Here is a 27,748-nt window from a genome sequence, read left to right as displayed (position 1 = left end):
TCACTCCACAGTGTGGTTAGGAATGAGTTCATGGTTTCACTCCACAGTGTGGTTGGGAATGAGTTCATGGTTTCACTCCACAGTGTGGTTAGGAATGAGTTCATGGTTTCACTCCACAGTGTGGTTGGGAATGAGTTCATGGTTTCACTCCACAGTGTGGTTAGGAATGAGTTCATGGTTTCACTCCACAGTGTGGTTAGGAATGAGTTCATGGTTTCACTCCACAGTGTAGTTAGGAATGAGTTCATGGTTTCACTCCACAGTGTGGTTGGGAATGAGTTCATGGTTTCACTCCACAGTGTGGTTAGGAATGAGTTCATGGTTTCACTCCACAGTGTGGTTAGGAATGAGTTCATGGTTTCACTCCAGAGTGTGGTTAGGAATGAGTTCATGGTTTCACTCCACAGTGTGGTTGGGAATGAGTTCATGGTTTCACTCCACAGTGTGGTTAGGAATGAGTTCATGGTTTCACTCCACAGTGTGGTTAGGAATGAGTTCATGGTTTCACTCCACAGTGTGGTTAGGAATGAGTTCATGGTTTCACTCCACAGTGTGGTTTGGAATGAGTTCATGGTTTCACTCCACAGTGTGGTTAGGAATGAGTTCATGGTTTCACTCCACAGTGTGGTTAGGAATGAGTTCATGGTTTCACTCCAGAGTGTAGTTAGGAATGAGTTCATGGTTTCACTCCACAGTGTGGTTAGGAATGAGTTCATGGTTAGGAATGGGAGGAGGGAGTAGGGGGGTGGGTTACTCACTTGACGTAGTCGTGTCCTGATCGGGGGGGCAGAGTGGATCTGCCTTTGGGTCCTCCCGTCTCATCTTTATCCACACTGATCCACTCTACAGGACACACATCAATCAACCAATCACACAGTGACACACAGTGACACACAGAGACACACACAGAGACACACACAAAGACACACAGACAGTGACACACACAGAGACACACACAGAGAGACAGAGACACACAGAGACACACACAGACACAGAGGCACACACAGAGACACACACACAGAGACACACACAGCCAGACAGAGACACACACAGAGACAGACAGAGACAGACAGAGACACACACACACAGACACACACACAGAGACACACACAGAGACACACACACAGAGACACACACAGAGACACACACAGCCAGACAGAGACACACACAGAGACAGACAGAGACAGACAGAGACACAGAGACACACACAGACACACACACAGAGACACACACAGACACACACAGAGACACACACAACCAGACAGAGACACACACAGAGACAGACAGAGACACACACAGACAGACAGAGACACACACAGAGACATACAGAGACACACACAGACACACACAGACACACACAGACACACACACAGACAGAGACACACACAGACACACACAGACACACACACAGACAGAGACACACACAGAGACATACAGACACACACACAGAGACACACAGACACACAAACAGAGACACACACAGACACACACACAGAGACAGACAGAGACACACAGACACACAAACAGAGACACACACAGACACACACACAGAGACACACACAGAGACACACACAGAGACACACAGAGACACACAGACAGAGTGTTACCATAGAGCCTCTCCCTGGTGCCCATCCTCTCTGCTGGCACGCGGACCCTCATAGACCCTCTGATGTTGCCCGTCTCCTCCCCTCTGTGGGACAGGTAGGTATGGAACTGCTGTGCCGTACTGCCTATCATGGACTTCAGAGCCAACACACACTCTCCTGAGGGGAAGAAACACACACACACACCATTAGTATAACACACCAGGGTTTCGTTAGGCGAAAATAGACGGCTTTTGGCAAAAATAAATAAATGAAAAGCCGATAAATAAAATTGGCACTTTTTTTTCAAAGTATCTGTCTTCTTCAAACAAGCCTTGCAGAGCTGAACAAATATTACAACAAATATTATGGCTGAACTCAAATGTGCTGGTTGATAAAATACCTGTATTTATGGGAAAGATGTTTGAAAAGGGTATTTTGTTCTTAAATGATAACGTAAATTGTAATGGTAGAGTTATGTCCTTCATGGAGTTATCAGAATTGTACGGGAAAGTCTGTTCAATCCAAGAGTACAACCAATTGATTACAGCATTACCCCAAATATGGAGGAGGCAGGTGGCAGTGGGAGGAGGTAGGGAACTGATCTGTCTGCCCAATATAAAGGATCAATACTGGAGGAGGCAGGTGGCAGCAGGAGGAGGTAGGGAACTGGTCTGTCTGCCCAATATAAAGGATCAATACTGGAGGAGGCAGGTGGCAGCAGGAGGAGGTAGGGAACTGGTCTGTTTGCCCAATTTAAAGGATCAAAACTGGAGGAGGCAGGTGGCAGCAGGAGGAGGTAGGGAACTGGTCTGTCTGCCCAATATAAAGGATCAAAACTGGAGGAGGCAGGTGGCAGCAGGAGGAGGTAAGGAACTGGTCTGTCTGCCCAATTTAAAGGATCAAAACTGGAGGAGGCAGGTGGCAGCAGGAGGAGGTAGGGAACTGGTCTGTCTGCCCAATATAAAGGATCAAAACTGGAGGAGGCAGGTGGCAGCAGGAGGAGGTAGGGAACTGGTCTGTCTGCCCCATATAAAGAATCAAAACTGGAGGAGGCAGGTGGCAGCAGGAGGAGGTAGGGAACTGGTCTGTCTGCCCAATATAAAGGATCAAAACTGGAGGAGGCAGGTGGCAGCAGGAGGAGGTAGGGAACTGGTCTGTCTGCCCAATATAAAGGATCAAAACTGGAGGAGACAGGTGGCAGCAGGAGGAGGTAGGGAACTGGTCTGTCTGCCCCATATAAAGAATCAAAACTGGTGGAGGAATAAAAATAGCCTAAATAGGAAAGTATACCAGTTTCATTTGATGACCAGGATGTTGACAACTATGCCATACAGATTGTAAAATAGTTGGGAAGAGATTTTTGATGTACTGATTCCATGGTACAGGGTGTAAGAGTTGATATATAAAACAACGCAAGATTCAACACTTTGTGCTTTTCAGCTAAAATTATTATATTGAATTCTTGCCACCAACAGAATGTTGACTATTTGGGGCATAAAATCATCGAAGCTCTGCAGATTTTGTTGTGAGGATACAGAATCAACAGACCATTTATTTTGGTATTGCCCTCAGGTAGCCTGTTTCTGGTCTCAGGTTCAGGAATGGATGAAAAAGCATAACATTAATCTAAAATTGACCCTAGAAATAGTACTGTTAGGAGCTCTGGAGAGACCGGGTCAGTCAATTACTAATATGCTAGTACTGATAGTAAAAGTATTTATCTTCAACAAGCAATCTGTAGATTCTATTCGATTAGATAGATTCCAATTGTACGTTAAACATCATAGCATAGTTGAAAGATACAGTGCCTTGCGAAAGTATTCGGCCCCCTTGAACTTCGCGACCTTTTGCCACATTTCAGGCTTCAAACATAAAGATATAAAACTGTATTTTTTTGTGAAGAATCAACAACAGGTGGGACACAATCATGAAGTGGAACGACATTTTTTGGATATTTCAAACTTTTTTAACAAATCAAAAACTGAAAAATTGGGCGTGCAAAATTATTCAGCCCCCTTAAGTTAATACTTTGTAGCACCACCTTTTGCTGGGATTACAGCTGTAAGTCGCTTGGGGTATGTCTCTATCAGTTTTGCACATCGAGAGACTAACATTTTTTCCCATTCCTCCTTGCAAAACAGCTCGAGCTCAGTGAGGTTGGATGGAGAGCATTTATGAACAGCAGTTTTCAGTTCTTTCCACAGATTCTCGATTGGATTCAGGTCTGGACTTTGACTTGGCCATTCTAACACCTGGATATGTTTATTTTTTAACCATTCCATTGTAGATTTTGCTTTATGTTTTGGATCATTGTCTTGTTGGAAGACAAATCTCCGTCCCAGTCTCAGGTCTTTTGCAGACTCCATCAGGTTTTCTTCCAGAATGGTCCTGTATTTGGCTCCATCCATCTTCCCATCAATCTTCCCTGTCCCTGCTGAAGAAAAGCAGGCCCAAACCATGATGCTGCCACCACCATGTTTGACAGTGGGGATGGTGTGTTCAGGGTGATGAGCTGTGTTGCTTTTACGCCAAACATAACGTTTTGCATTGTTGCCAAAAAGTTCAATTTTGATTTCATCTGACCAGAGCACCTTCTTCCACATGTTTGGTGTGTCTCCCAGGTGGCTTGTGGCAAACTTTAAACGACACTTTTTATGGATATCTTTAAGAAATGGCTTTCTTCTTGCCACTCTTCCATAAAGGCCAGATTTGTGCAATATACGACTGATTGTTGTCCTATGGACAGAGTCTCCCACCTCAGCTGTAGATCTCTGCAGTTCATCCAGAGTGATCATGGGCCTCTTGGCTGCATCTCTGATCAGTCTTCTCCTTGGATGAGCTGAAAGTTTAGAGGGACGGCCAGGTCTTGGTAGATTTGCAGTGGTCTGATACTCCTTCCATTTCAATATTATCGCTTGCACAGTGCTCCTTGGGATGTTTAGTGTAGTGTTTGATAGTGTCTTGATGTTGTAGTGTTTAAAGTGTCTTGATGCTGTAGTGTTTGATAGTGTCTTGATGCTGTAGTGTTTGATAGTGTCTTGATGCTGTAGTGTTTGACAGTGTCTTGATGCTGTAGTGTTTGATAGTGTCTTGATGCTGTAGTGTTTGACAGTGTCTTGATGCTGTAGTGTTTGATAGTGTCTTGATGCTGTAGTGTTTTAGCGTGTCTTGATGCTGTAGTGTTTGATAGTGTCTTGATGCTGTAGTGTTTTAACGTGTCTTGATGCTGTAGTGTTTTAGCGTGTCTTGATGCTGTAGTGTTTGATAGTGTATTGATGCTGTAGTATTTGATAGTGTCTTGATGCTGTAGTGTTTGACAGTGGCTTGATGCTGTAGTGTTTGATAGTGTCTTGATGCTGTAGTGTTTGATAGTGTCTTGATGCTGTAGTGTTTAAAGTGTCTTGATGCTGTAGTGTTTGATAGTGTCTTGATGCTGTAGTGTTTGATAGTGTCTTGATGCTGTAGTGTTTGATAGTGTCTTGATGCTGTAGTGTTTGATAGTGTCTTGATGCTGTAGTGTTTGATAGTGTCTTGATGCTGTAGTGTTTGATAGTGTCTTGATGCTGTAGTGTTTTATAGTGTGTTGATGCTGTAGTGTTTTAGTGTGTCTTGATGCTGTAGTGTTTGATAGTGTCTTGATGCTGTAGTGTTTGATAGTGTATTGATGCTGTAGTGTTTGATAGTGTCTTGATGCTGTAGTGTTTGACAGTGTCTTGATGCTGTAGTGTTTTAGCGTGTCTTGATGCTGTAGTGTTTGATAGTGTCTTGATGCTGTAGTGTTTGATAGTGTCTTGATGCTGTAGTGTTTTAGCGTGTCTTGATGCTGTAGTGTTTGATAGTGTCTTGATGCTGTAGTGTTTGATAGTGTCTTGATGCTGTAGTGTTTGATAGTGTCTTGATGCTGTAGTGTTTTATAGTGTGTTGATGCTGTAGTGTTTGATAGTGTCTTGATGCTGTAGTGTTTGATAGTGTCTTGATGCTGTAGTGTTTGATAGTGTCTTGATGCTGTAGTGTTTGATAGTGTCTTGATGTTGTATTGTTTGATAGTGTCTTGATGCTGTAGTGTTTGATAGTGTCTTGATGCTGTAGTGTTTGACAGTGTCTTGATGCTGTAGTGTTTGATAGTGTCTTGATGCTGTAGTGTTTGATAGTGTCTTGATGCTGTAGTGTTTTAGCGTGTCTTGATGCTGTAGTGTTTGATAGTGTCTTGATGCTATAGTGTTGGTTAGTGTCTTGATGCTGTAGTGTTTGATAGTGTCTTGATGCTGTAGTGTTTGATAGTGTCTTGATGCTGTAGTGTTTGATAGTGTCTTGATGCTGTAGTGTTTTATAGTGTGTTGATGCTGTAGTGTTTGATAGTGTCTTGATGCTGTAGTGTTTGATAGTGTCTTGATGCTGTAGTGTTTGATAGTGTCTTGATGCTGTAGTGTTTGATAGTGTCTTGATGTTGTATTGTTTGATAGTGTCTTGATGCTGTAGTGTTTGATAGTGTCTTGATGCTGTAGTGTTTGACAGTGTCTTGATGCTGTAGTGTTTGATAGTGTCTTGATGCTGTAGTGTTTGATAGTGTCTTGATGCTGTAGTGTTTTAGCGTGTCTTGATGCTGTAGTGTTTGATAGTGTCTTGATGCTATAGTGTTGGTTAGTGTCTTGATGCTGTAGTGTTTGATAGTGTCTTGATGCTGTAGTGTTTGATAGTGTCTTGATGCTGTAGTGTTTGATAGTGTCTTGATGCTGTAGTGTTTTAGCGTGTCTTGATGCTGTAGTGTTTGATAGTGTCTTGATGCTGTAGTGTTTGATAGTGTCTTGATGCTGTAGTGTTTGATAGTGTCTTGATGCTGTAGTGTTTGATAGTGTCTTGATGCTGTAGTGTTGGATAGTGTCTTGATGCTGTAGTGTTTTAGCGTGTCTTGATGCTGTAGTGTTTGATAGTGTCTTGATGCTGTAGTGTTTTAGTGTGTCTTGATGCTGTAGTGTTTGATAGTGTCTTGATGCTGTAGTGTTTGATAGTGTCTTGATGCTGTAGTGTTTGATAGTGTCTTGATGCTGTAGTGTTTGATAGTGTCTTGATGCTGTAGTGTTTGATAGTGTCTTGATGCTGTAGTGTTTTAGCGTGTCTTGATGCTGTAGTGTTTGATAGTGTCTTGATGCTGTAGTGTTTGATAGTGTCTTGATGCTGTAGTGTTTGATAGTGTCTTGATGCTGTAGTGTTTTAGTGTGTCTTGATGCTGTAGTGTTTGATAGTGTCTTGATGCTGTAGTGTTTGATAGTGTCTTGATGCTGTAGTGTTTTAGCGTGTCTTGATGCTGTAGTGTTTGATAGTGTCTTGATGCTGTAGTGTTTTAGCGTGTCTTGATGCTGTAGTGTTTGATAGTGTCTTGATGCTGTAGTGTTTTAGCGTGTCTTGATGCTGTAGTGTTTGATAGTGTCTTGATGCTGTAGTGTTTGATAGTGTGTTGATGCTGTAGTGTTTTAGCGTGTCTTGATGCTGTAGTGTTTTATAGTGTGTTGATGCTGTAGTGTTTTATAGTGTGTTGATGCTGTAGTGTTTTAGTGTGTCTTGATGCTGTAGTGTTTGATAGTGTATTGATGCTGTAGTGTTTGATAGTGTGTTGATGCTGTAGTGTTTTAGTGTGTCTTGATGCTGTAGTGTTTTATAGTGTGTTGATGCTGTAGTGTTTTAGTGTGTCTTGATGCTGTAGTGTTTGATAGTGTATTGATGCTGTAGTGTTTGATAGTGTCTTGATGCTGTAGTGTTTGACAGTGTCTTGATGCTGTAGTGTTTGATAGTGTCTTGATGCTGTAGTGTTTTAGCGTGTCTTGATGCTGTAGTGTTTGATAGTGTCTTGATGCTGTAGTGTTTGATAGTGTCTTGATGCTGTAGTGTTTTAGCGTGTCTTGATGCTGTAGTGTTTGATAGTGTCTTGATGCTGTATTGTTTGATAGTGTCTTGATGCTGTAGTGTTTTAGCGTGTCTTGATGCTGTAGTGTTTATAGTGTCTTGATGCTGTAGTGTTTAAAGTGTCTTGATGCTGTAGTGTTTGATAGTGTATTGATGCTGTAGTGTTTGATAGTGTCTTGATGCTGTAGTGTTTGACAGTGTCTTGATGCTGTAGTGTTTGATAGTATCTTGATGCTGTAGTGTTTGATAGTGTCTTGATGCTGTAGTGTTTTAGTGTGTCTTGATGCTGTAGTGTTTGATAGTGTCTTGATGCTGTAGTGTTTGATAGTGTCTTGATGCTGTAGTGTTTGATAGTGTCTTGATGCTGTAGTGTTTTATAGTGTGTTGATGCTGTAGTGTTTGATAGTGTCTTGATGCTGTAGTGTTTGATAGTGTCTTGATGCTGTAGTGTTTGATAGTGTCTTGATGCTGTAGTGTTTGATAGTGTCTTGATGCTGTAGTGTTTATAGTGTGTTGATGCTGTAGTGTTTGATAGTGTCTTGATGCTGTAGTGTTTGATAGTGTCTTGATGCTGTAGTGTTTGATAGTGTCTTGATGCTGTAGTGTTTGATAGTGTCTTGATGCTGTAGTGTTTGATAGTGTCTTGATGTTGTATTGTTTGACAGTGTCTTGATGCTGTAGTGTTTGATAGTGTCTTGATGCTGTAGTGTTTGACAGTGTATTGATGCTGTAGTGTTTGATAGTGTCTTGATGCTGTAGTGTTTGATAGTGTCTTGATGCTGTAGTGTTTTAGCGTGTCTTGATGCTGTAGTGTTTGATAGTGTCTTGATGCTGTAGTGTTTGATAGTGTCTTGATGCTGTAGTGTTTGATAGTGTCTTGATGCTGTAGTGTTTGATAGTGTCTTGATGCTGTAGTGTTTGATAGTGTCTTGATGCTGTAGTGTTTTAGCGTGTCTTGATGCTGTAGTGTTTGATAGTGTCTTGATGCTGTAGTGTTTGATAGTGTCTTGATGCTGTAGTGTTTTAGCGTGTCTTGATGCTGTAGTGTTTGATAGTGTCTTGATGCTGTAGTGTTTGATAGTGTCTTGATGCTGTAGTGTTGGATAGTGTCTTGATGCTGTAGTGTTTTAGCGTGTCTTGATGCTGCAGTGTTTGATAGTGTCTTGATGCTGTAGTGTTTTAGCGTGTCTTGATGCTGTAGTGTTTGATAGTGTCTTGATGCTGTAGTGTTTGATAGTGTCTTGATGCTGTAGTGTTTGATAGTGTCTTGATGCTGTAGTGTTTGATAGTGTCTTGATGCTGTAGTGTTTGATAGTGTCTTGATGCTGTAGTCTTTTAGCATGTCTTGATGCTGTAGTGTTTGATAGTGTCTTGATGCTGTAGTGTTTGATAGTGTCTTGATGCTGTAGTGTTTGATAGTGTCTTGATGCTGTAGTGTTTTAGTGTGTCTTGATGCTGTAGTGTTTGATAGTGTCTTGATGCTGTAGTGTTTGATAGTGTCTTGATGCTGTAGTGTTTTAGCGTGTCTTGATGCTGTAGTGTTTGATAGTGTCTTGATGCTGTAGTGTTTTAGCGTGTCTTGATGCTGTAGTGTTTGATAGTGTCTTGATGCTGTAGTGTTTGATAGTGTCTTGATGCTGTAGTGTTTGATAGTGTCTTGATGCTGTAGTGTTTGATAGTGTCTTGATGCTGTAGTGTTTGATAGTGTCTTGATGCTGTAGTGTTTTAGCGTGTCTTGATGCTGTAGTGTTTGATAGTGTCTTGATGCTGTAGTGTTTGATAGTGTCTTGATGCTGTAGTGTTTGATAGTGTCTTGATGCTGTAGTGTTTTAGCGTGTGTTGATGTTGTATTGTTTGTCCTTCATGTTCTAATACATTAATGTTACTCCTTCCTTGTGTTTTTTTTGGAATAAAAAAATAAAAAATCCAATTGGCACTGGCCAATTGTCAGGGAAAATCAAAAGATCACATTGCAATATATATCTTTTTTGCCTACCCATTGATTAAATAGGGCTACCGAGTGGCGCAGCGGTGTAAGGCACTCCATCTCAGTGCTAGAGGCGTCACTACAGATCCTGGTTCGATAGGGCGGCCCAGCGTCGTCCAGGTTAGGGTTTGGCCGGGGTAAATAAGAATATGTTCTTAACGGACTGTCCTAGTCAAATAAAGTTGAAATAAATAATAAATAATACCAGTCAATAGAAACACATTACCAGTGCTGATTGGTCTATAGGCTAATTTACATTATTTAGTGGAATTAAATTGCACGTGTGTATTTTCGTTAGTTGTTATGATTCTTATTTCAATTACAACCTAAGTAACAGTACTTTTACTTAAAGTGGAACAGAAGGCAATTGAACTACTTTGCAGATATGAAACAGACAAGCTGTCACGTTCTGACCTCTATTTCCTTTGTTTTTGTATTTATTTAGTATGGTCAGGGCGTGAGTTGGGTGGGCAGTCTATGTTTGTTTTTCTATGTTTTGGTCTAGTTCTATGTTCGGCCTGATATGGTTCTCAATCAGAGGCAGGTGTTCGTCATTGTCTCTGATTGGGAACCATATTTAGGTAGCCTGGGTTTCACTGTGTGTTTGTGGGTGATTGTTCCTGTTTTTGTGTTTGCACCAGACAGGGCTGTTTTGAGTTCTCACGGTTCTTGTTTTTTCGTTAGTTTGTTCATGTATAGTGTCGTCAATAAATTACAATGAACAACCACCACGCTGCGCTTTGGTCCGCCTCTACTTCACAAGAAGAGAATCGTTACAGAATCACCCACCACAACAGGACCAAGCGGTGTGGTAATGGAAAAAGCAGCAGCAGGAGCAGCGCGAGGAGGTATGGACATGGGAGGACGAATTAGACGGTAAAGGACCTTGGGCTCAGCCAGGAGAGTATCGCCGCCCCAAGGAAGAACGGGAGGCGGCGAAAGCGGAGAGGCGCTGGTATGAGGAGGCAGCGCGGCGTCGTGGAAGGAAGCCCGGGAGTCAGCCCCAAACATTTCTTGGGGGGGGGCTAACAGGGAGTATGGCTACGCCAGGTAGGAGACCTGAGCCAACTTCCTGTGGTTACCGGTGGGCTAGAGAGACCGGGCAGGCACCGTGTTATGCTGTGGAGCGCACGGTGTCCCCAGTGCGGGTGCACAGCCCGGTGCGGTACATTCCAGCTCCGCGTATCGGCCGGGCTAGAGTGGGCATCGAGCCAAGTGCCATGAAGCCGGCTCTACGCATCTGGTCTCCAGTGCGTCTCCTTGGGCCGGCTTACATGGCACCAGCCTTGCGCACGGTGTCCCCGGTTCGCCTGCATAGCCCAGTGCGGGCTATTCCACCTCGCCGCACTGGCAGGGCGACCGGGACCATTCAACCGGGTAAGGTTGGGCAGGCTCGGTGCTCAAGAGCTCCAGTGCGCCTGCACGGCCCGGTCTATCCGTCACCACCTCCACACCCCAGCCCTCCGGTGGCAGCTCCCCGTACCAGGCTGTCTCTCCGGCCCATCCGTCCAGAGCCTTCCTCCTCTCCAGCGCTGCCGGAGCCTCCCGCCTGTCCGGCGCCTCTGCCGGAGCCTCCCGCCTGTCCGGCGCCTCTGCCGGAGCCTCCCGCCTGTCCGGCGCCTCTGCCGGAGCCTCCCGCCTGTCCGGCGCCTCTGCCGGAGCCTCCCGCCTGTCCGGCGCCTCTGCCGGAGCCTCCCGCCTGTCCGGCGCCTCTGCCGGAGCCTCCCGCCTGTCCGGCGCTACCAGAGCCTTCCTCCTCTCCAGCGCTGCCGGAGTCTCCCGTCTGTCCGGCGCCTCTGCCGGAGCCTCCCGTCTGTCCGGCGCCTCTGCCGGAGCCTCCCGCCTGTCCGGCGCCGCTGCCGGAGCCTCCCGCCTGTCCGGCGCCGCTGCCGGAGCCTCCCGCCTGTCCGGCGCCGCTGCCGGAGCCTCCCGCCTGTCCGGCGCCTCTGCCGGAGCCTCCCGCCTGTCCGGCGCCTCTGCCGGAGCCTCCCGCCTGTCCGGCGCCTCTGCCGGAGCTTCCCGTCTGCCCGGCGCCTCTGCCGGAGCTTCGCGTCTGCCCGGCGCCATCGGAGCTTCCCGTCTGCCCAGCGCCGCCCGTCTGCCCAGCGCCGCCAGTGCCGCCCGTCTGCCCAGCGCCGCCCGTCTGCCCAGCGCCGCCAGCGCCGCCCGTCTGCCCAGCGCCGCCAGCCCAGCGCCGCCAGTGCCGCCCGTCTGCCAGGAGCCGCCAATGCCGCCCGTCAGCCAGGGGCCGCCAGTGCCGCCAGTCAGCCAGGGGCCGCCAGTGCCGCCAGTCAACCAGGGGCCGCCAGTGCCGCCAGTCAGCCCAGCGCCGCCAGTCAACCAGGGGCCGCCAGTGCCGCCAGTCAGCCAGGGGCCGCCAGTCAGCCAGGGGCCGCTAGAGCCCCTCCGCCCGGAGCAGCTGTCCCTCTGTCCCGAGCAGCTGTCCCTCTGTCCCGAGCAGCTGTCCCTCTGTCCCGAGCAGCTGTCCCTCTGTCCCGTGCAGCTGTCCCTCTGTCCCGAGAAGCTGCCCCTCTGTCCCAAGCAGCCCCTCTGTCCAGTGGGGTCATTGAGAGGGGTGGGCATGGTGAGTAAGCCACGGAGGCGGACAATAAGGCGGACTGAGACAATGGCGAAGTGGGGTCCGCGTCCCGCGCCAGAGCCGCCACCGCGGACAGACGCCCACCCAGACCCTCCCCTATAGGTCAAGGTTTTGCGGCCGGAGTCCGCACCTTTGGGGGGGGGTACTGTCACGTTCTGACCTCTATTTCCTTTGTTTTTGTATTTATTTAGTATGGTCAGGGCGTGAGTTGGGTGGGCAGTCTATGTTTGTTTTTCTATGTTTTGGTCTAGTTCTATGTTCGGCCTGATATGGTTCTCAATCAGAGGCAGGTGTTCGTCATTGTCTCTGATTGGGAACCATATTTAGGTAGCCTGGGTTTCACTGTGTGTTTGTGGGTGATTGTTCCTGTTTTTGTGTTTGCACCAGACAGGGCTGTTTTGAGTTCTCACGTTTCTTGTTTTTTCGTTAGTTTGTTCATGTATAGTGTCGTCAATAAATTACAATGAACAACCACCACGCTGCGCTTTGGTCCGCCTCTACTTCACAAGAAGAGAATCGTTACACAAGCATAATCAGTCCAAAAATATATGATTCCCAGTTTATACTTCAAAACCAACTTGATAAGGTTCTAAAAAGAGATTCCATTTTTTAAAATTTCCAGTAAAGCATTGTTGTCAGAATAATGATTCATATAATTCACCAATACATGTCTTGGTAGTCCACAAAATATTGCTTTCAGGTTGTAAATCACAGCTGGCCTGGTACATTGTGTGCTGACACCACCCTTTCGATATGCACGTTTCAGTTTCAATGACTCAATACTTGGAACAAAAATGGAAGAGTAACTAAAGCTGGGAATGTCAATAGACTCAAACTAGCAAGGGCAATGATCACAAGCAGTGATGCCAACTTAGCAATTTTGTTGCTAGATTTAGCAACTTTTCAGACTGCCCTGGCAATTCTTTTTCAGACAGCACCTAGCAACAAATTTAGCTACTTTTAAAAATGTATTTGGAACTTTTAGCAACTTTTGAAAAGTGACTTAAACGCTAAAATGCACGCATTTTCTATCTAAATGACACAAAAACTAATTTCTCTGTCACACACTCAGTCACAACACACGTGTCTGGCTGCAAAAGTGCATTGTGAGTGACGTCAGCAGCAGGCGCTCAGCTCGTGCACAGGCAGCAGCAGGCCAGCAGCAATTTCAGCAAATTGCAAATCATTGTTGGCTGACTGCAGCAGGAGTAATGGATATAGTTGGTCACGAATGTTTGATCTTGAACAGAACTTACAACATCAATCAACATGTCTCAATCAGAATTGTACAGCCATAAGTACAGAAAAGAGTGGGAGTCTGTACCTGAACAAATGTCAAATCATATTTTTTGCCGAGCTGACCAGTCAATTTGAGTAACGTTATTGTGTATTCTACGTAATGACATCACAACGTCATTTAGCAACAAATCAACCTGCCTCTAGCAACTTACCCTGAAAATTAGTTGGCAACACTGATCACAAGTCAGTCATAACGTGGCTAATACGCTAGCGCACACGTGTCATACTAAAAAAAATAGGACACACAAGCGAGTACAAATTACAACCTGATGCGCTCCCATCAGTGAATTTAACTTCAAGTGCGCTGATTTCGTTTGTCCAGTTTACATGCTACAGTCCTAGCTAACCTACTAAAATGTTGGGAGTCTGGCTTCGGTTTTTAAAGCTTGACAATAAATAACCAAATAACAAAACCTGCAACAAAACATAATGCAAAGGAGTAGGCCTTTTACAGCAACATTGGAGCAGTAGCCCAGACCGGCTCCTCAACTACGAGACATTTTGAAAGCACCATATAGCAATGATGCCGTCAACCACACCCATGACCCATCCAGCGCAAAAACATGAAAAACCATGTTTTAAGTTGAAATGTTCCAACAAACTATAGCTACGTTCTTGTTATTCGGAGTTATTAACTGTTTGATCGTTGGCCACAGCTAGAGATGCTGATGTCATTTGATTAGTTAGCAAGAAATGAAGAATCGCTTTGCTAGCTAGCTATGCTGAACTTGAACGAGTGTTCTCCACAGTTTTAAATCAAATGTTTTTGTCAAAAGTGTCTGGAATGGTCATTTCTTATCCAGATTGGTGGTAAAATAACTCTGGACTCTCCATATTTAAAATGTGCAAATAAATCACGTCATTTGGAGATTACATTATTTGTGATAGAAGGGCTTGGGCTGGCAGACTGCATTTCAGACACATGTTTGTACATTTGAATATTGCAGTAATAGGACCTAGGCCTAAAGCGTTTGAGCGAACGAGAGACAACATTATTTTAAGATAGCGAGCCCTGATCCCAATGACTCGACTGCCCCCGCTTGGAGAGAAAGACAACTGCTAATTTTTAGCCAATCTCAAGGCTCATTTGAATTTTCTGATACATCAGGAAAAATGATTTGCAACAAAATAGTGATCAAGGTAAGATTTGACATCTGTAGCCTACTGCCATGTGAGCATTGCTGCTATGATGTGAATAAATAATTAACGAGCTAAATGAGCTGATCTGTTGCATCAACCTCAACGCTTAAAAACTAAAACAGGATGTAGCCTAGGTCTACTGGTTGTATGAATTTGGGATCTATCCTCCCACAACTGTCCCAGAGTCTGTTTGGAATAGGCTATTCCTTTCTCCAACAGAACAACAAGTTAACAAATAGAATCGGTAAACTTTTATACTATGGGGGATAGTAGATTGACATAGTCAAGTGATTTTGCTGTTGGTTAATCGTCTTGTTGGCTGAGGAAAAGTAAATGTGGAAAGTTTAGCATCTTTAAAGTGCGTAATTGAATTTGGTAAGAAGGACGCACGGCGCTGCATCCTCCACTTGCATGTCCTGTTAATATGAATTAGCATATTATGCAGTAAATGTGATTTCTGTCATTCTGAGCACTGTGGGTGGACGCCCTAATCAGATTACACACCCAATGCATATGGGTCCTGTACATTACAATGCTGCAGGTCAAATGTATGGCACCACATTTCCTAACGGAAAACCTGTTACAAACACACACATACACACAAACACACACACTTGGAGACAGAACACACAGACACACACACACACACTCAGAGACAGAACACACACACACACACACTTAGAGACAGAACACAAACACACTTAGAGACAGAACACAAACACACACACACACACACACACACACACACACACACACACACACACACACACACACACACACACACACACACACACACACACACACACACACACACACACACACACACTTGGAGAGAGAACACACACATGCACACTTGGAGAGAGAACACACACACACACACACACACACACACACACACACACACACTTGGAGACAGAACACACACACACTTGGAGACAGAACACACACACACACACACACACTTGGAGACAGAACACACACACACACACTTGGAGACAGAACACACACACACTTGGGAAACAGAACACACACACACTTGGGAGACAGAACACACACACACTTGGAGACAGAACACACACACACACACACACACTTGGAGACAGAACACACACACACACACACACACACACTTGGAGACAGAACACACACACACTTGGAGACAGAACACACACACACACACTTGGAGACAGAACACACACAGACAGGCAGACAGTGGTACCATAAGACTCGTATCCATCCAGTGATTTGACGGTGAGCAGCAGGTGTTGGTCCTGGAGATATTCTATCTCAGAGAGGAGGGGCTTCAGCGTGGTCAGCTGCTTATTGGTCCAGCCCACACGCAGGAAGTTGACGTTGTCACTACTTTGACTGTCATTCTCATAACTCTTCTTAAACTCTACGGAGAGAGGGAGAGGGACAGAGCGAGAGAAAGAGAGTGGAAATAAACATGTAATTAAGTCTCTAGAGTAGAACTTTGTGTGTGTGTGTGTAGTAGAGTAGAGGTCGACCGATTAAATCGGAATGGCCGATTAATTAGAGCCGATTTCAAGTTTTCATAACAATCGGTAATCAGCATTTTTGGACACCGATTATGGCCGATTACATTGCACTCCACGAGGAGATTGCGTGGCAGGCTGACTACCTGTTATACGAGTGCAGCAAGGAGCCAAGGTAAGATGCTAGCCAGCATTAAACTTATCTCATAAAAAACAATCAATCTTAACATAATCACTAGTTAACTACACATGGTTGATGATATTACTAGTTTATCTAGCTTGTCCTGCGTTTCATATAATCGATGTGGTGCCTGTTAATTTATCCTCGAATCACAGCCTACTTCGACAAACGGGTGATGTTTTAACAAGCGCATTCGCGAAAAAAGCACTGTCATTGCACTAATGTACCTAACCATAAACACCAATGCCTTTCTTAAAATCAATACACAAGTATACATTTTTAAACCTGCATATCTAGTTAATATTGCCTGCTAACATGAATTTATTTTAACTAGGGAAATTGTGTCACTTCTCTTGCGTTCAGTACAAGCAGAGTCAGGGTATATGCAACAGTTTGGTCCGCCTGGCTTGTTGCCAACTGTGTGAAGACCATTTCTTCCTAACAAAGACAGCCAACTTCGCCAAACGGGTGATGTTTTAACAAGCGCATTCGCGAAAAAAGCACTGTCATTGCACTAATGTACCTAACCATAAACATCAATGCCTTTCTTAAAATCAATACACAGAAGTATATATTACCATGCATATTTAGTTAAAATAAATTCATGTTAGCAGGCAATATTAACTAGGGAAATTGTGTCACTTCTCTTGTGTTCATTGCACACAGAGTCAGGGTATATGCAACAGTTTGGGCCGCCTGGCTCGTTGCGAATTAATTTGCTAGAATTGTACATAATTATGACATAACATTGAAGGTTGTGCAATGTAACAGCAATATTTAGACTTATGGATGCCACCCGTTAGATAAAATACCGAACGGTTCTGTATTTTACTGAAAGAATAAACGTTTTGTTTTCGAAATGATAGTTTCCGGATTTGACCATATTAATGACCTAAGGCTCGTATTTCTGTGTGTTATTATATTATAATTAAGTCTATGATTTGATATTTGATAGAGCAGTCTGGCTGAGCGGTGGTAGGCACCAGCAGGCTCGTAAGCATTCATTCAAACAGCACTTTCCTGCGTTTGCCAGCAGCTCTTCGCAATGCTTGAAGCACAGCGCTGTTTATGACTTCAAGCCTATCAACTCCCGAGATTAGGCTGGCAATACTAAAGTACCTATAAGAACATCCAATAGTCAAAGGTATATAACATACAAAAGGTATATAGAGAAATAGTCCTATAATTCCTATAATAACTTCAACCTAAAACTTCTTACCTGGGAATATTGAAGACTCATGTTAAAAGGAACCACCAGATTTCATATGTTCTCATGTTCTGAGCAAGGAACTTAAACGTTAGCTTTCTTACATGGCACATATTGCACTTTTACTTTCTTCTCTTGTCATTATTACAAATATATATATAAAAATTGGCCGATTAATATGTATCGGCTTTTTTTGGTACTCCAATAAACGGTATCGGTATCGTCGTTGAAAAATCATAATCGGTCGACCTCTAGTGTGTAGGTGTGTGCGTGTATGTGTAGGTGTGTGTGTGTGTAGGTGCGTGCGTGCGTGTGTGTGTGTGCGTGTATGTGTGTGTGTGCGTGTGTGTGTAGGTGTGTGGGTGTGCCTCACCCTCCAGGCAGGTAGAGTAGAACTCGATGAAGAACTTGGTTCTGCTGGCCGTCTTCACAATGGCCTCAATATTCTCAAACTCTATATAGGCCTGTTCAGAGGACTTAGGCAGACCTGGAGAGAGAGACAGGGAGAGGGGGGTCGGGCAGAGGTGCAACGTTAAAAACCCTTGGCTTATAGTGAGCTGATGAAAAAAATAACTATGTGGTTGTCATAGCGAGTGGCCGTACCTTTCTTGGAGACAAACTGTGAGGTGACCCCCACCTCAAATGTACCGAACACTGGGGAGTGGTCACTGGTCACCATGTCATCTGTGCAGCCTGAGAGGGAAACATGATTTCATCACGTGATGTGCTAAACGCCGGCACTAGGAGTATAAGGCAACTGAAACAGAACGTCAGGAGTTGTAGCTCAGGGTTTTCCAAACTCAGTCCTCGGGCCCTCAAGAGGTACACGTTTTATTTTTTACCCTAAGACTACACAGCTGATTCAAATGATCAAAGCTTGATGATTGGTTGATTATTTGAAACAGCTGTGTAGTGTGTAGGTGTGTGCCGATACCGATTATTGGAGGACCAAAAAAAGCCGATACAGATTAAATCGGCCGATTCTTATATATATATTTGTAATAATGTGTAATGTGTACCTCTTGAGGTCCACAGGACTGAGTTTAGAAAACCTTGTCTATACAGTAAATAGATGTACAGAGTTGTTGAAGATGCAGGGTCTCACCATAGGAGTTACAGACAATGTGAGTCTCAGGGTAAGACTTCCATAGGATCCTGTCACACCAAGACGGGACGTTAGTCCTCATCTGAGAGGGAGCGAGAGACAGAGAGGGAGAGTGGGAGGGAGAAAGAGAGAGAGAGTGGGAGGGAGGAAGAGAGAGACAGGGAGGGAGCGAGAGGCAGAGAGAGAGGGAGAGAGAGGGGGAGGGGTGAGAGAGGGAGAGCGAGAGCAAGAGAGAGAGTGGGAGGGAGAGAGAGGGAGGGGTGAGAGTGAGAGGAAGAGCGAGAGACAGAGAGGGAGAGTGGGAGAGAGAGAGACAGATAGAGAGTGGGAGGGAGGAAGAGAGAGAGAAATAAAGAGAGGGCGAGAGAGAGGGAAGGGTGAGAGAGTGAGAGGGAGAGCGAGAAAGAGAGAAGGAGGAGGGAGAAAGAGAGACAGGCAGAGAGAGAGTGGGAGAGAGGAAGAGAGAGAGACAGAGAGGGAGAGAGGAAGAGAGAGACAGATAGACAGAGCGGGAGGGAGAGAGACAGGGAGGGAGAGAGGGAGGGAGAGAGGAAGAGAGAGACAGAGGGAGGGAGGAGAAAGGGAGGGAGAGGGAGGAAGAAGAGAAGGGGATATGTGAGTGAACAGAGATCTCTCCATCTGAGCCGGAATGTATTTGTGTGTGTTTTCCTACCTTATCAGGAACCACAGTGTCTTGATAAATCCCCACAATGTCCTGATAAGTCCCCACAATGTCCTGATAAGTCCCCACAATGTCCTAAGTCCCCACAGTGTCCTGATAAGTCCCCACAATGTCCTAAGTCCCCACAGTGTCCTGATAAGTCCCCACAATGTCCTGATAAGTCCCCACAATGTCCTGATAAGTCCCCACAATGTCCTGATAAGTCCCCACAGTGTCCTGATAAGTCCCCACAATGTCCTGATAAGTCCCCACAATGTCCTAAGTCCCCACAGTGTCCTGATAAGTCCCCACAATGTCCCGATAAGTCCCCACAATGTCCTGATAAGTCCCCACAATGTCCTGATAAGTCCCCACAATGTCCTGATAAGTCCCCACAATGTCCTGATAAGTCCGCATAATGTCCTGATAAGTCCCCAAATGTCCTAAGTCCCCACAATGACCTGATAAGTCCCCACAATGTCCAAAGTCCCCACAATGTCCTGATAAGTCCCCACAATGGCCTAAGTCCCCACAATGTCCTGATAAGTCCCCACAATGTCCTGATAAGTCCCCATGGTGTCCTGATAAGTCCCCACAATGTCCTGATAAGTCCCCATGGTGTCCTGATAAGTCCCCACAATGTCCTGATAAGTCCCCATGGTGTCCTGATAAGTCCCCATGGTGTCCTGATAAGTCCCCACAATGTCCTGATAAGTCCCCACAATGTCCTGATAAGTCCCCACAATGTCCTGATAAGTCCCCACAATGTCCTGATAAGTCCCCACAATGTCCTAAGTCCCCACAATGACCTGATAAGTCCCCACAATGTCCAAAGTCCCCACAATGTCCTGATAAGTCCCCACAATGTCCTAAGTCCCCACAATGTCCTGATAAGTCCCCACAATGTCCTGATAAGTCCCCATGGTGTCCTGATAAGTCCCCACAATGTCCTGATAAGTCCCCACAATGTCCTGATAAGTCCCCACAATGTCCTGATAAGTCTGCATAATGTCCTGATAAGTCTGCATAATGTCCTGATAAGTCCCCACAATGTCCTGATAAGTCCCCACAATGTCCTGATAAGTCCCCACAGTGTCCTGATAAGTCCCCACAATGTCCTGATAAGTCCCCACAGTGTCCTGATAAGTCCCCACAATGTCCTAAGTCCCCACGGTGTCCTGATAAGTCCCCACAATGTCCTGATAAGTCCCCACAATGTCCTGATAAGTCCCCATATTGTCCTGATAAGTCCCCATAATGTCCTGATAAGTCCCCACGGTGTCCTGATAAGTCTGCATAATGTCCTGATAAGTCCCCATAATGTCCTGATAAGTCCCCATAATGTCCTGATAAGTCCCCACGGTGTCCTGATAAGTCCCCACGGTGTCCTGATAAGTCCGCATAATGTCCTGATAAGTCCCCATAATGTCCTGATAAGTCCCCACGGTGTCCTGATAAGTCCCCACGGTGTCCTGATAAGTCCCCACAATGTCCTGATAAGTCCCCACGGTGTCCTGATAAGTCCCCACGGTGTCCTGATAAGTCTGCATAATGTCCTGATAAGTCCCCATAATGTCCTGATAAGTCCCCACGGTGTCCTGATAAGTCCCTACGGTGTCCTGATAAGTCCCCACAATGTTCTGATAAGTCCCCACGGTGTCCTGATAAGTCCCCACAATGTCCTGATAAGTCCCCATGGTGTCCTGATAAGTCCCCAAGGTGTACTGATAAGTCCCCATGGTGTCCTGATAAGTCCCCATAATGTCCTGATAAGTCCCCATAATGTCCTGATAAGTCCCCATAATGTCCTGATAAGTCCCCACGGTGTCCTGATAAGTCCCCACGGTGTCCTGATAAGTCCGCATAATGTCCTGATAAGTCCCCATAATGTCCTGATAAGTCCCCACGGTGTCCTGATAAGTCCCCACTGTGTCCTGATAAGTCCCCACAATGTCCTGATAAGTCCCCACGGTGTCCTGATAAGTCCCCACGGTGTCCTGATACGTCCGCATAATGTCCTGATAAGTCCCTATAATGTCCTGATAAGTCCCCACGGTGTCCTGATAAGTCCCCACGGTGTCCTGATAAGTCCCCACAATGTCCTGATAAGTCCCCACGGTGTCCTGATAAGTCCCCACAATGTCCTGATAAGTCCCCATGGTGTCCTGATAAGTCCCCACGGTGTCCTGATAAGTCCCCACAATGTCCTGATAAGTCCCCACGGTGTCCTGATAAGTCCCCACAATGTCCTGATAAGTCCCCACGGTGTCCTGATAAGACCCACAATGACCTGATAAGTCCCCACAATGTCCTGATAAGTCCCCACAATGTCCTGATAAGTCCCCACGGTGTCCTGATAAGTCCCCACAATGTCCTGATAAGTCCCCACAATGTCTTGATAAGTCCCCACGGTGTCCTGATAAGTCCCCACAATGTCCTAAGTCCCCACAATGTCCTGATAAGTCCCCACAATGTCCTGATAAGTCCCCACGGTGTCCTGATAAGTCCCCACAATGTCCTGATAAGTCCCCACGGTGTCCTGATAAGTCCCCACAATGTCCTGACAAGTCCCCACAATGTCCTGATAAGTCCCCACAATGTCCTGATAAGTCCCCACAATGTCCTGATAAGTCCCCACGGTGTCCTGATAAGTCCCCACGGTGTCCTGATAAGTCCCCACAATGTCCTGATAAGTCCCCACAATGTCCTGATAAGTCCCCACAATGTCCTGATAAGTCCCCACAATGTCCTGATAAGTCCCCATAATGTCCTGATAAGGTAGGAAAACAAGACAATTTTGGAAAAGTCAGGACTTTTTTTATGTCCTGAATTTGTTAAAATGCTATTTTAGGCTTAAAGGGGCAATTTGCAGTTGCTACATTCACTTTTGTACTTTTTGTTATATGTACCCATTGATTCTTGAAGAATAAAATAAATGCCCCATGAGCTTATTTTAACTGTCGCACCCCATCAGAACCCAAAATAGAAACTTGTTTTATTCCAACGTTTGTAAACAATGCAAATGTAAACAAACACTGTATAGCCTCATAACACGGTTACAACTGTAATGTTGATATCATGGATGGTCAGTCCTTACATGCACAGCTTTGTCTATTCCTCAGCCTTTTACCAAAACAGGGGAGTACGCTTTATGGTTTCTACTGCTGACTGCCACTTCATGGAGTTAGGATTAGGTTTCGGGATAGGGAAAACACGATTTGGTATGGGAATACATGTTTAGCATCAAAAAGGGAGTATGTGTGTACATACCCCTGTGGCCTTCTGTTTCTGCCACACGTATGTATCCCTAGACCCACGTTCATACCGGTAGGTGGGTGGGTAGGATATCTCCTCCTCCGCTGTATCAGAGGATACAAAAACACACATTACAACAACGTCTTTCACAGAATACAGCAGAGCGCATAGACAATGAGGGGAAGGAGTGTGTGTGTGTGTGTGTGTGTGTGTGTGTGTGTGTGACTGACCAAAGCGCAGGAACACCTTGTTCTTCTCTCTCTCCAGGTTCAGCTGGTCCACCTTCAGCAGAGGATCAAACTCTTTCCGGTTGATGTAGTTCAGGATCTCCTGAGAGAGACAGAGAGAGAGAGGGAGATAGAGGGGAGGGAGAGAGAGAGAGAGAGAGAGAGAGAGAGAGAGAGAGAGAGAGAGAGAGAGAGAGAGAGAGAGGGGAGAGAGGGGGGAGAGAGATAGAGGGGAGAGAGAGAGAGAGAGAGAGAGAGAGGGGAGAGAGGGGGGAGAGAGATAGAGGGGAGAGAGAGAGAGAGAGAGAGAGAGAGAGAGAGAGAGAGAGAGAGAGAGAGAGAGGGGAGAGATAGAGAGGGAAGAGAGAGAGTGTGTGTTTGTATCCATGCGTGTGTGTTTGTGCATGGGTCTACGTGTGTGTGTGTGTGTGTGTGTGTGTTATGGTACCTGTATGTCCATGTCCAGCCTGTAGTTGAGGTCTCCCAGCCAGAAGAGGTGTGTGAAGCGTAGAGAGATGTCAAAGGAGCTCAGCTGTTTATCTCCTAGAGAGAGCAGCCGTAGGATATCCAGGTAGTTCTGGTTCCTCCTGCAGGGGTCAGGGGTCAATGGTCAGGGAATGGTTGAAGAGGAAGAGTTGTGAGCATAGGGGCAGTTTTGTGCAAATATGGAGTCCAGTCAAACTTCACATAATGATACATTACCCAATGATATCACTGTGTGTCTGCGTACCTGCCAATCTTTTCGTTGCCTGATGTCAGGTGACAGTTCACAAAGCCGAAAGAAGTTCCATTAAACATGAAAGACACGCCCACTGCCCCTTTATTACCTAGCAACAAGAAAGGACAAACATACAGCATTAATATAGTGAATTGTTTGTAACTGTGTGTGTGTGTGTGTGTGTGTGTGTGTGTGTGCGTGTGTGTGTGTGTGTGTGTGTGTGTGTGTGTGTGTGAGAGAGAGTGGTCTTACCCAGCGTATTAGCAATGCCCGTTTTAACACTGGACACTCCCACATGACTGATGCGGTTTTCATGTTCTGGTTTCACCAGCACCGCTATCTTAATGTTCCACAGAGTCTGGACCGCGATCTAGAACCCAGGAGAGCAGAACAGAGTAACATGGAAGTTAACCTCAGGAGTAAGCCCAACCATTCTGCCTTGCTGCTTCTCAGATCAGGCTAATTTAGACTAACGGGACAATCCCTGACAACACCTTATTCCCCAATGGGACAATCCCTAACAACACCTTATTCCCCAAAAGGACAATCCCTAACAACACTTTATTCCCCAAAAGGACAATCCCTAACAACACCTTATTCCCCAATGGGACAATCCCTAACAACATCTTATTCCCCAAAAGGACAATCCCTAACAACACCTAAAGGAAGGCCACCAAAAATTCTGAGATTTCCATACCCAACTATAACATTTTCCGTCAAGATAGAACTGCCAAAGGGGGAGGAGTTGCATTCTACTGCAGAGAGAGCCTGCAAAGTAATGTCATACTTTCCAGGTCCATACCCAAACAGTTCAAACTACTAATTTTAAAAATGACTCTCTCCAGAAATAAGTCTCTCACTGTTGCCGCATGCTACTGACCTCCCTCAGCTCCCAGCTGTGCCCTGGACACCATTTGTGAATTGATCGCACCTCATCTAGCTTCAGAGTTTGTTCTGTTAGGTGACCTAAACTGGGATATGCTTAACACCCCGGCAGTCCTACAATCTAAGCTAGATGCCCTCAATCTCACACAAATCATCAAGGAACCCACCAGGTACAACCCTAAATCTGTAAACAAGGGCACCCTCATAGACGTCATCCTGACCAACTGGCCCTCCAAATACACCCCTGCTGTCTTCAACCTGGATCTCAGTGATCACTGCCTCATTGCCTGTATCCGCTACGGATCCACTGTCAAACGCTCCCTAAAACACTTCTGTGAGCAGGCCTTTCTAATCGACCTGGCCCGGGTATCCTGGAAGGATATTGACCTCATCCCGTCAGTTGAGGATGCCTGGTCATTCTTTAAAAGTAACTTCCTCACCATTTTAGATAAGCATACTCTGTTCAAAAAATGCAGAACTAAGAACAGATATAGCCCTTGGTTCACTCCAGACCTGACTGCCCTCGACCAGCACAAAAACATCCTGTGGCGGACTGCAATAGCATCGAATAGTTCCCGCGATATGCAACTGTTCAGGGAAGTCAGGAACCAATACACGCAGTTAGTCAGGAAAGCAAAGGCCAGCTTCTTCAGGCAGAAATTTGCATCCTGTAGCTCTAACTCCAAAAAGTTCTGGAACACTGTAAAGTCCATGGAGAACAAGAGCACCTCCTCCCAGCTGCCCACTGCACTGAGGCTAGGTAACACGGTCACCACCGATAAATCCATGATTATCGAAAACTTCAACAAGCATTTCTCAACGGCTAGCCATGCCTTCCTCCTGGCTACTCCAACCTCGGCCAACAGCTCCCCCCCCCCCCCCCCCCCCCCGCAGCTACTCGCCCAAGCCTCTCCAGGTTCTCCTTTACCCAAATCCAGATAGCAGATGTTCTGAAAGAGCTGCAAAACCTGGACCCGTACAAATCAGCTGGGCTTGACAATCTGGACCCTCTATTTCTGAAACTATCCGCCGCCATTGTCGCAACCCCTATTACCAGCCTGTTCAACCTCTCTTTCATATCGTCTGAGATCCCAAGGATTGGAAAGCTGCCGCAGTCATCCCCCTCTTCAAAGGGGGAGACATCCTGGACCCAAACTGTTACAGACCTATATCCATCCTGCACTGCCTATCTAAGGTCTTCGAAAGCCAAGTCAACAAACAGGTCACTGACCATCTCGAATCTCACCGTACCTTCTCCGCTGTGCAATCTGGTTTACGAGCCGGTCACGGGTGCACCTCAGCCACGATCAAGGTTACTAAACGATATCATAACCGCCATCGATAAAAGACAGTACTGTGCAGCCGTCTTCATCGACCTTGCCAAGGCTTTCGACTCTGTCAATCACCATATTCTTATCGGCAGACTCAGTAGCCTCGGTTTTTCTAATGACTGCCTTGCCTGGTTCACCAACTACTTTGCAGACAAAGTTCAGTGTATCAAATCGGAGGGCATGCTGTCCGGTCCTCTGGCAGTCTCTATGGGGGTGCCACAGGGTTCAATTCTCAGGCCGACTCTTTTCTCTGTATATATCAATGATGTTGCTCTTGCTGCGGGCGATTCCCTGATCCACCTCTATGCAGATGACACCATTCTGTATACTTCCGGCCCGTCCTTGGACACTGTGCTATCTAACCTCCAAATGAGCTTCAATGCCATACAACACTCCTTCCGTGGCCTCCAACTGCTCTTAAACGCTAGTAAAACCAAATGCATGCTTTTCAACAATTCGTTGCCTGCACTCGCACGCCCGACTAGCATCACCACCCTGGATGGTTCCGACCTAGAATATGTGGACATCTATAAGTACCTAGGTGTCTGGCTAGACTGTAAACTCTCCTTCCAGACTCATATCAAACATCTCCTATCTAAAATCAAATCTAGAGTCGGCTTTCTATTCCGCAACAAAGCCTCCTTCACTCACGCCGCCAAACTTACCCTAGTAAAACTGACTATCCTACCGATCCTCGACTTCGGCGATGTCATCTACAAAATAGCTTCCAATACTCTACTCAGCAAACTGGATGCAGTTTATCACAGTGCCATCCGTTTTGTTCCTAAAGCACCTTATACCACCCACCACTGCGACCTGTATGCTCTCGTCGGCTGGCCCTCGCTACATATTCGTCGCCAGACCCACTGGCTCCAGGTCATCTACAAGTCCATGCTAGGTAAAGCTCTGCCTTATCTCAGTTCACTGGTCACGATGGCAACACCCACCCGGAGCACGCGCTCCAGCAGGTGTATCTCACGGATCATCCCTAAAGCCAACACCTCATTTGGCCGCCTTTCGTTCCAGTTCTCTGCTGCCTGTGACTGGAACGAATTGCAAAAATCGCTGAAGTTGGAGACTTTTATCTCCCTCACCAACTTCAAACATCTGCTATCTGAGCAGCTAACCGATCGCTGCAGCTGTACATAGTCTATCGGTAAATAATCTGCAAAATTGTAATTATTCACCTACCTCCTCATGCCTTTTGCACACAATGTATATAGACACTCTTTTTTTCTACTGTGTTATTGACTTGTTAATTGTTACTCCATGTGTAACTCTGTGTTGTCTGTTCACATTGCTATGCTTTATCTTGGCCAGGTCGCAGTTGCAAATTAGAACTTGTTCTCAACTAGCCTACCTGGTTAAATAAAGGTGAAATAAAACAATTTCAAAAATAAAACAATTCCCCAATGGGACAATCCCTGACAACACCTTATTCCCCAATGGGACAATCCCTGACAACACCTTATTCCCCAATGGGACAATCCCTGACAACACCTTATTCCCCAATGGGACAATCCCAAACAACACCTTATTCCCCAATGGGACAATCCCTGACAACACCTTATTCCCCAATGGGACAATCCCTGACAACACCTTATTCCCCAATGGGACAATCCCTGACAACACCTTATTCCCCAATGGGACAATCCCAAACAACACCTTATTCCCCAATGGGACAATCCCAAACAACACCTTATTCCCCAATGGGACAATCCCAAACAACACCTTATTCCCCAATGGGACAATCCCTGACAACACCTTATTCCCCAATGGGACAATCCCAAACAACACCTTATTCCCCAACGGGACAATCCCTAACAACACCTTATTCCCCAATGGGACAATCCCTAACAACACCTTATTCCCCAATGGGACAATCCCTGACAACACCTTATTCCCCAATGGGACAATCCCTGACAACACCTTATTCCCCAATGGGACAATCCCTAACAACACCTTATTCCCCAATGGGACAATCCCTGACAACACCTTATTCCCCAATGGGACAATCCCTGACAACACCTTATTCCCCAATGGGACAATCCCAAACAACACCTTATTCCCCAATGGGACAATCCCAAACAACACCTTATTCCCCAATGGGACAATCCCTGACAACACCTTATTCCCCAATGGGACAATCCCTGACAACACCTTATTCCCC

The 27,748-nt window shown here is 45.8% G+C and overlaps 1 protein-coding gene across 1 annotated transcript in view; it reads right to left on the bottom strand.

Annotated features, from left to right (window-relative positions):
- LOC110507218 (phosphatidylinositol 3,4,5-trisphosphate 5-phosphatase 2A) overlaps positions 1-27,748 on the bottom strand; it is a 92,737-nt gene that overhangs the window by 5,589 nt on the left and 59,400 nt on the right. Inside the window, exons 13-23 of the mRNA XM_036965056.1 lie at positions 23,615-23,732; positions 23,375-23,471; positions 23,093-23,231; positions 22,648-22,747; positions 22,433-22,521; positions 18,502-18,583; positions 18,000-18,089; positions 17,770-17,883; positions 15,732-15,908; positions 1,608-1,763; positions 759-843 (exon numbers count right to left, since the gene is read on the bottom strand). Coding sequence (XP_036820951.1) covers positions 759-843; positions 1,608-1,763; positions 15,732-15,908; positions 17,770-17,883; positions 18,000-18,089; positions 18,502-18,583; positions 22,433-22,521; positions 22,648-22,747; positions 23,093-23,231; positions 23,375-23,471; positions 23,615-23,732 — 1,247 coding nt within the window. The remainder of the gene's footprint in view (positions 1-758; positions 844-1,607; positions 1,764-15,731; positions 15,909-17,769; positions 17,884-17,999; positions 18,090-18,501; positions 18,584-22,432; positions 22,522-22,647; positions 22,748-23,092; positions 23,232-23,374; positions 23,472-23,614; positions 23,733-27,748) is intronic.

Source organism: Oncorhynchus mykiss, chromosome 27, assembly GCF_013265735.2.
Source record: "Oncorhynchus mykiss isolate Arlee chromosome 27, USDA_OmykA_1.1, whole genome shotgun sequence".
NCBI lineage: Eukaryota > Metazoa > Chordata > Actinopteri > Salmoniformes > Salmonidae > Oncorhynchus > Oncorhynchus mykiss.
The sequence above is the reverse complement of the archived record's forward strand: the minus strand, read 5'-3'. Positions and strand labels throughout refer to the sequence as shown.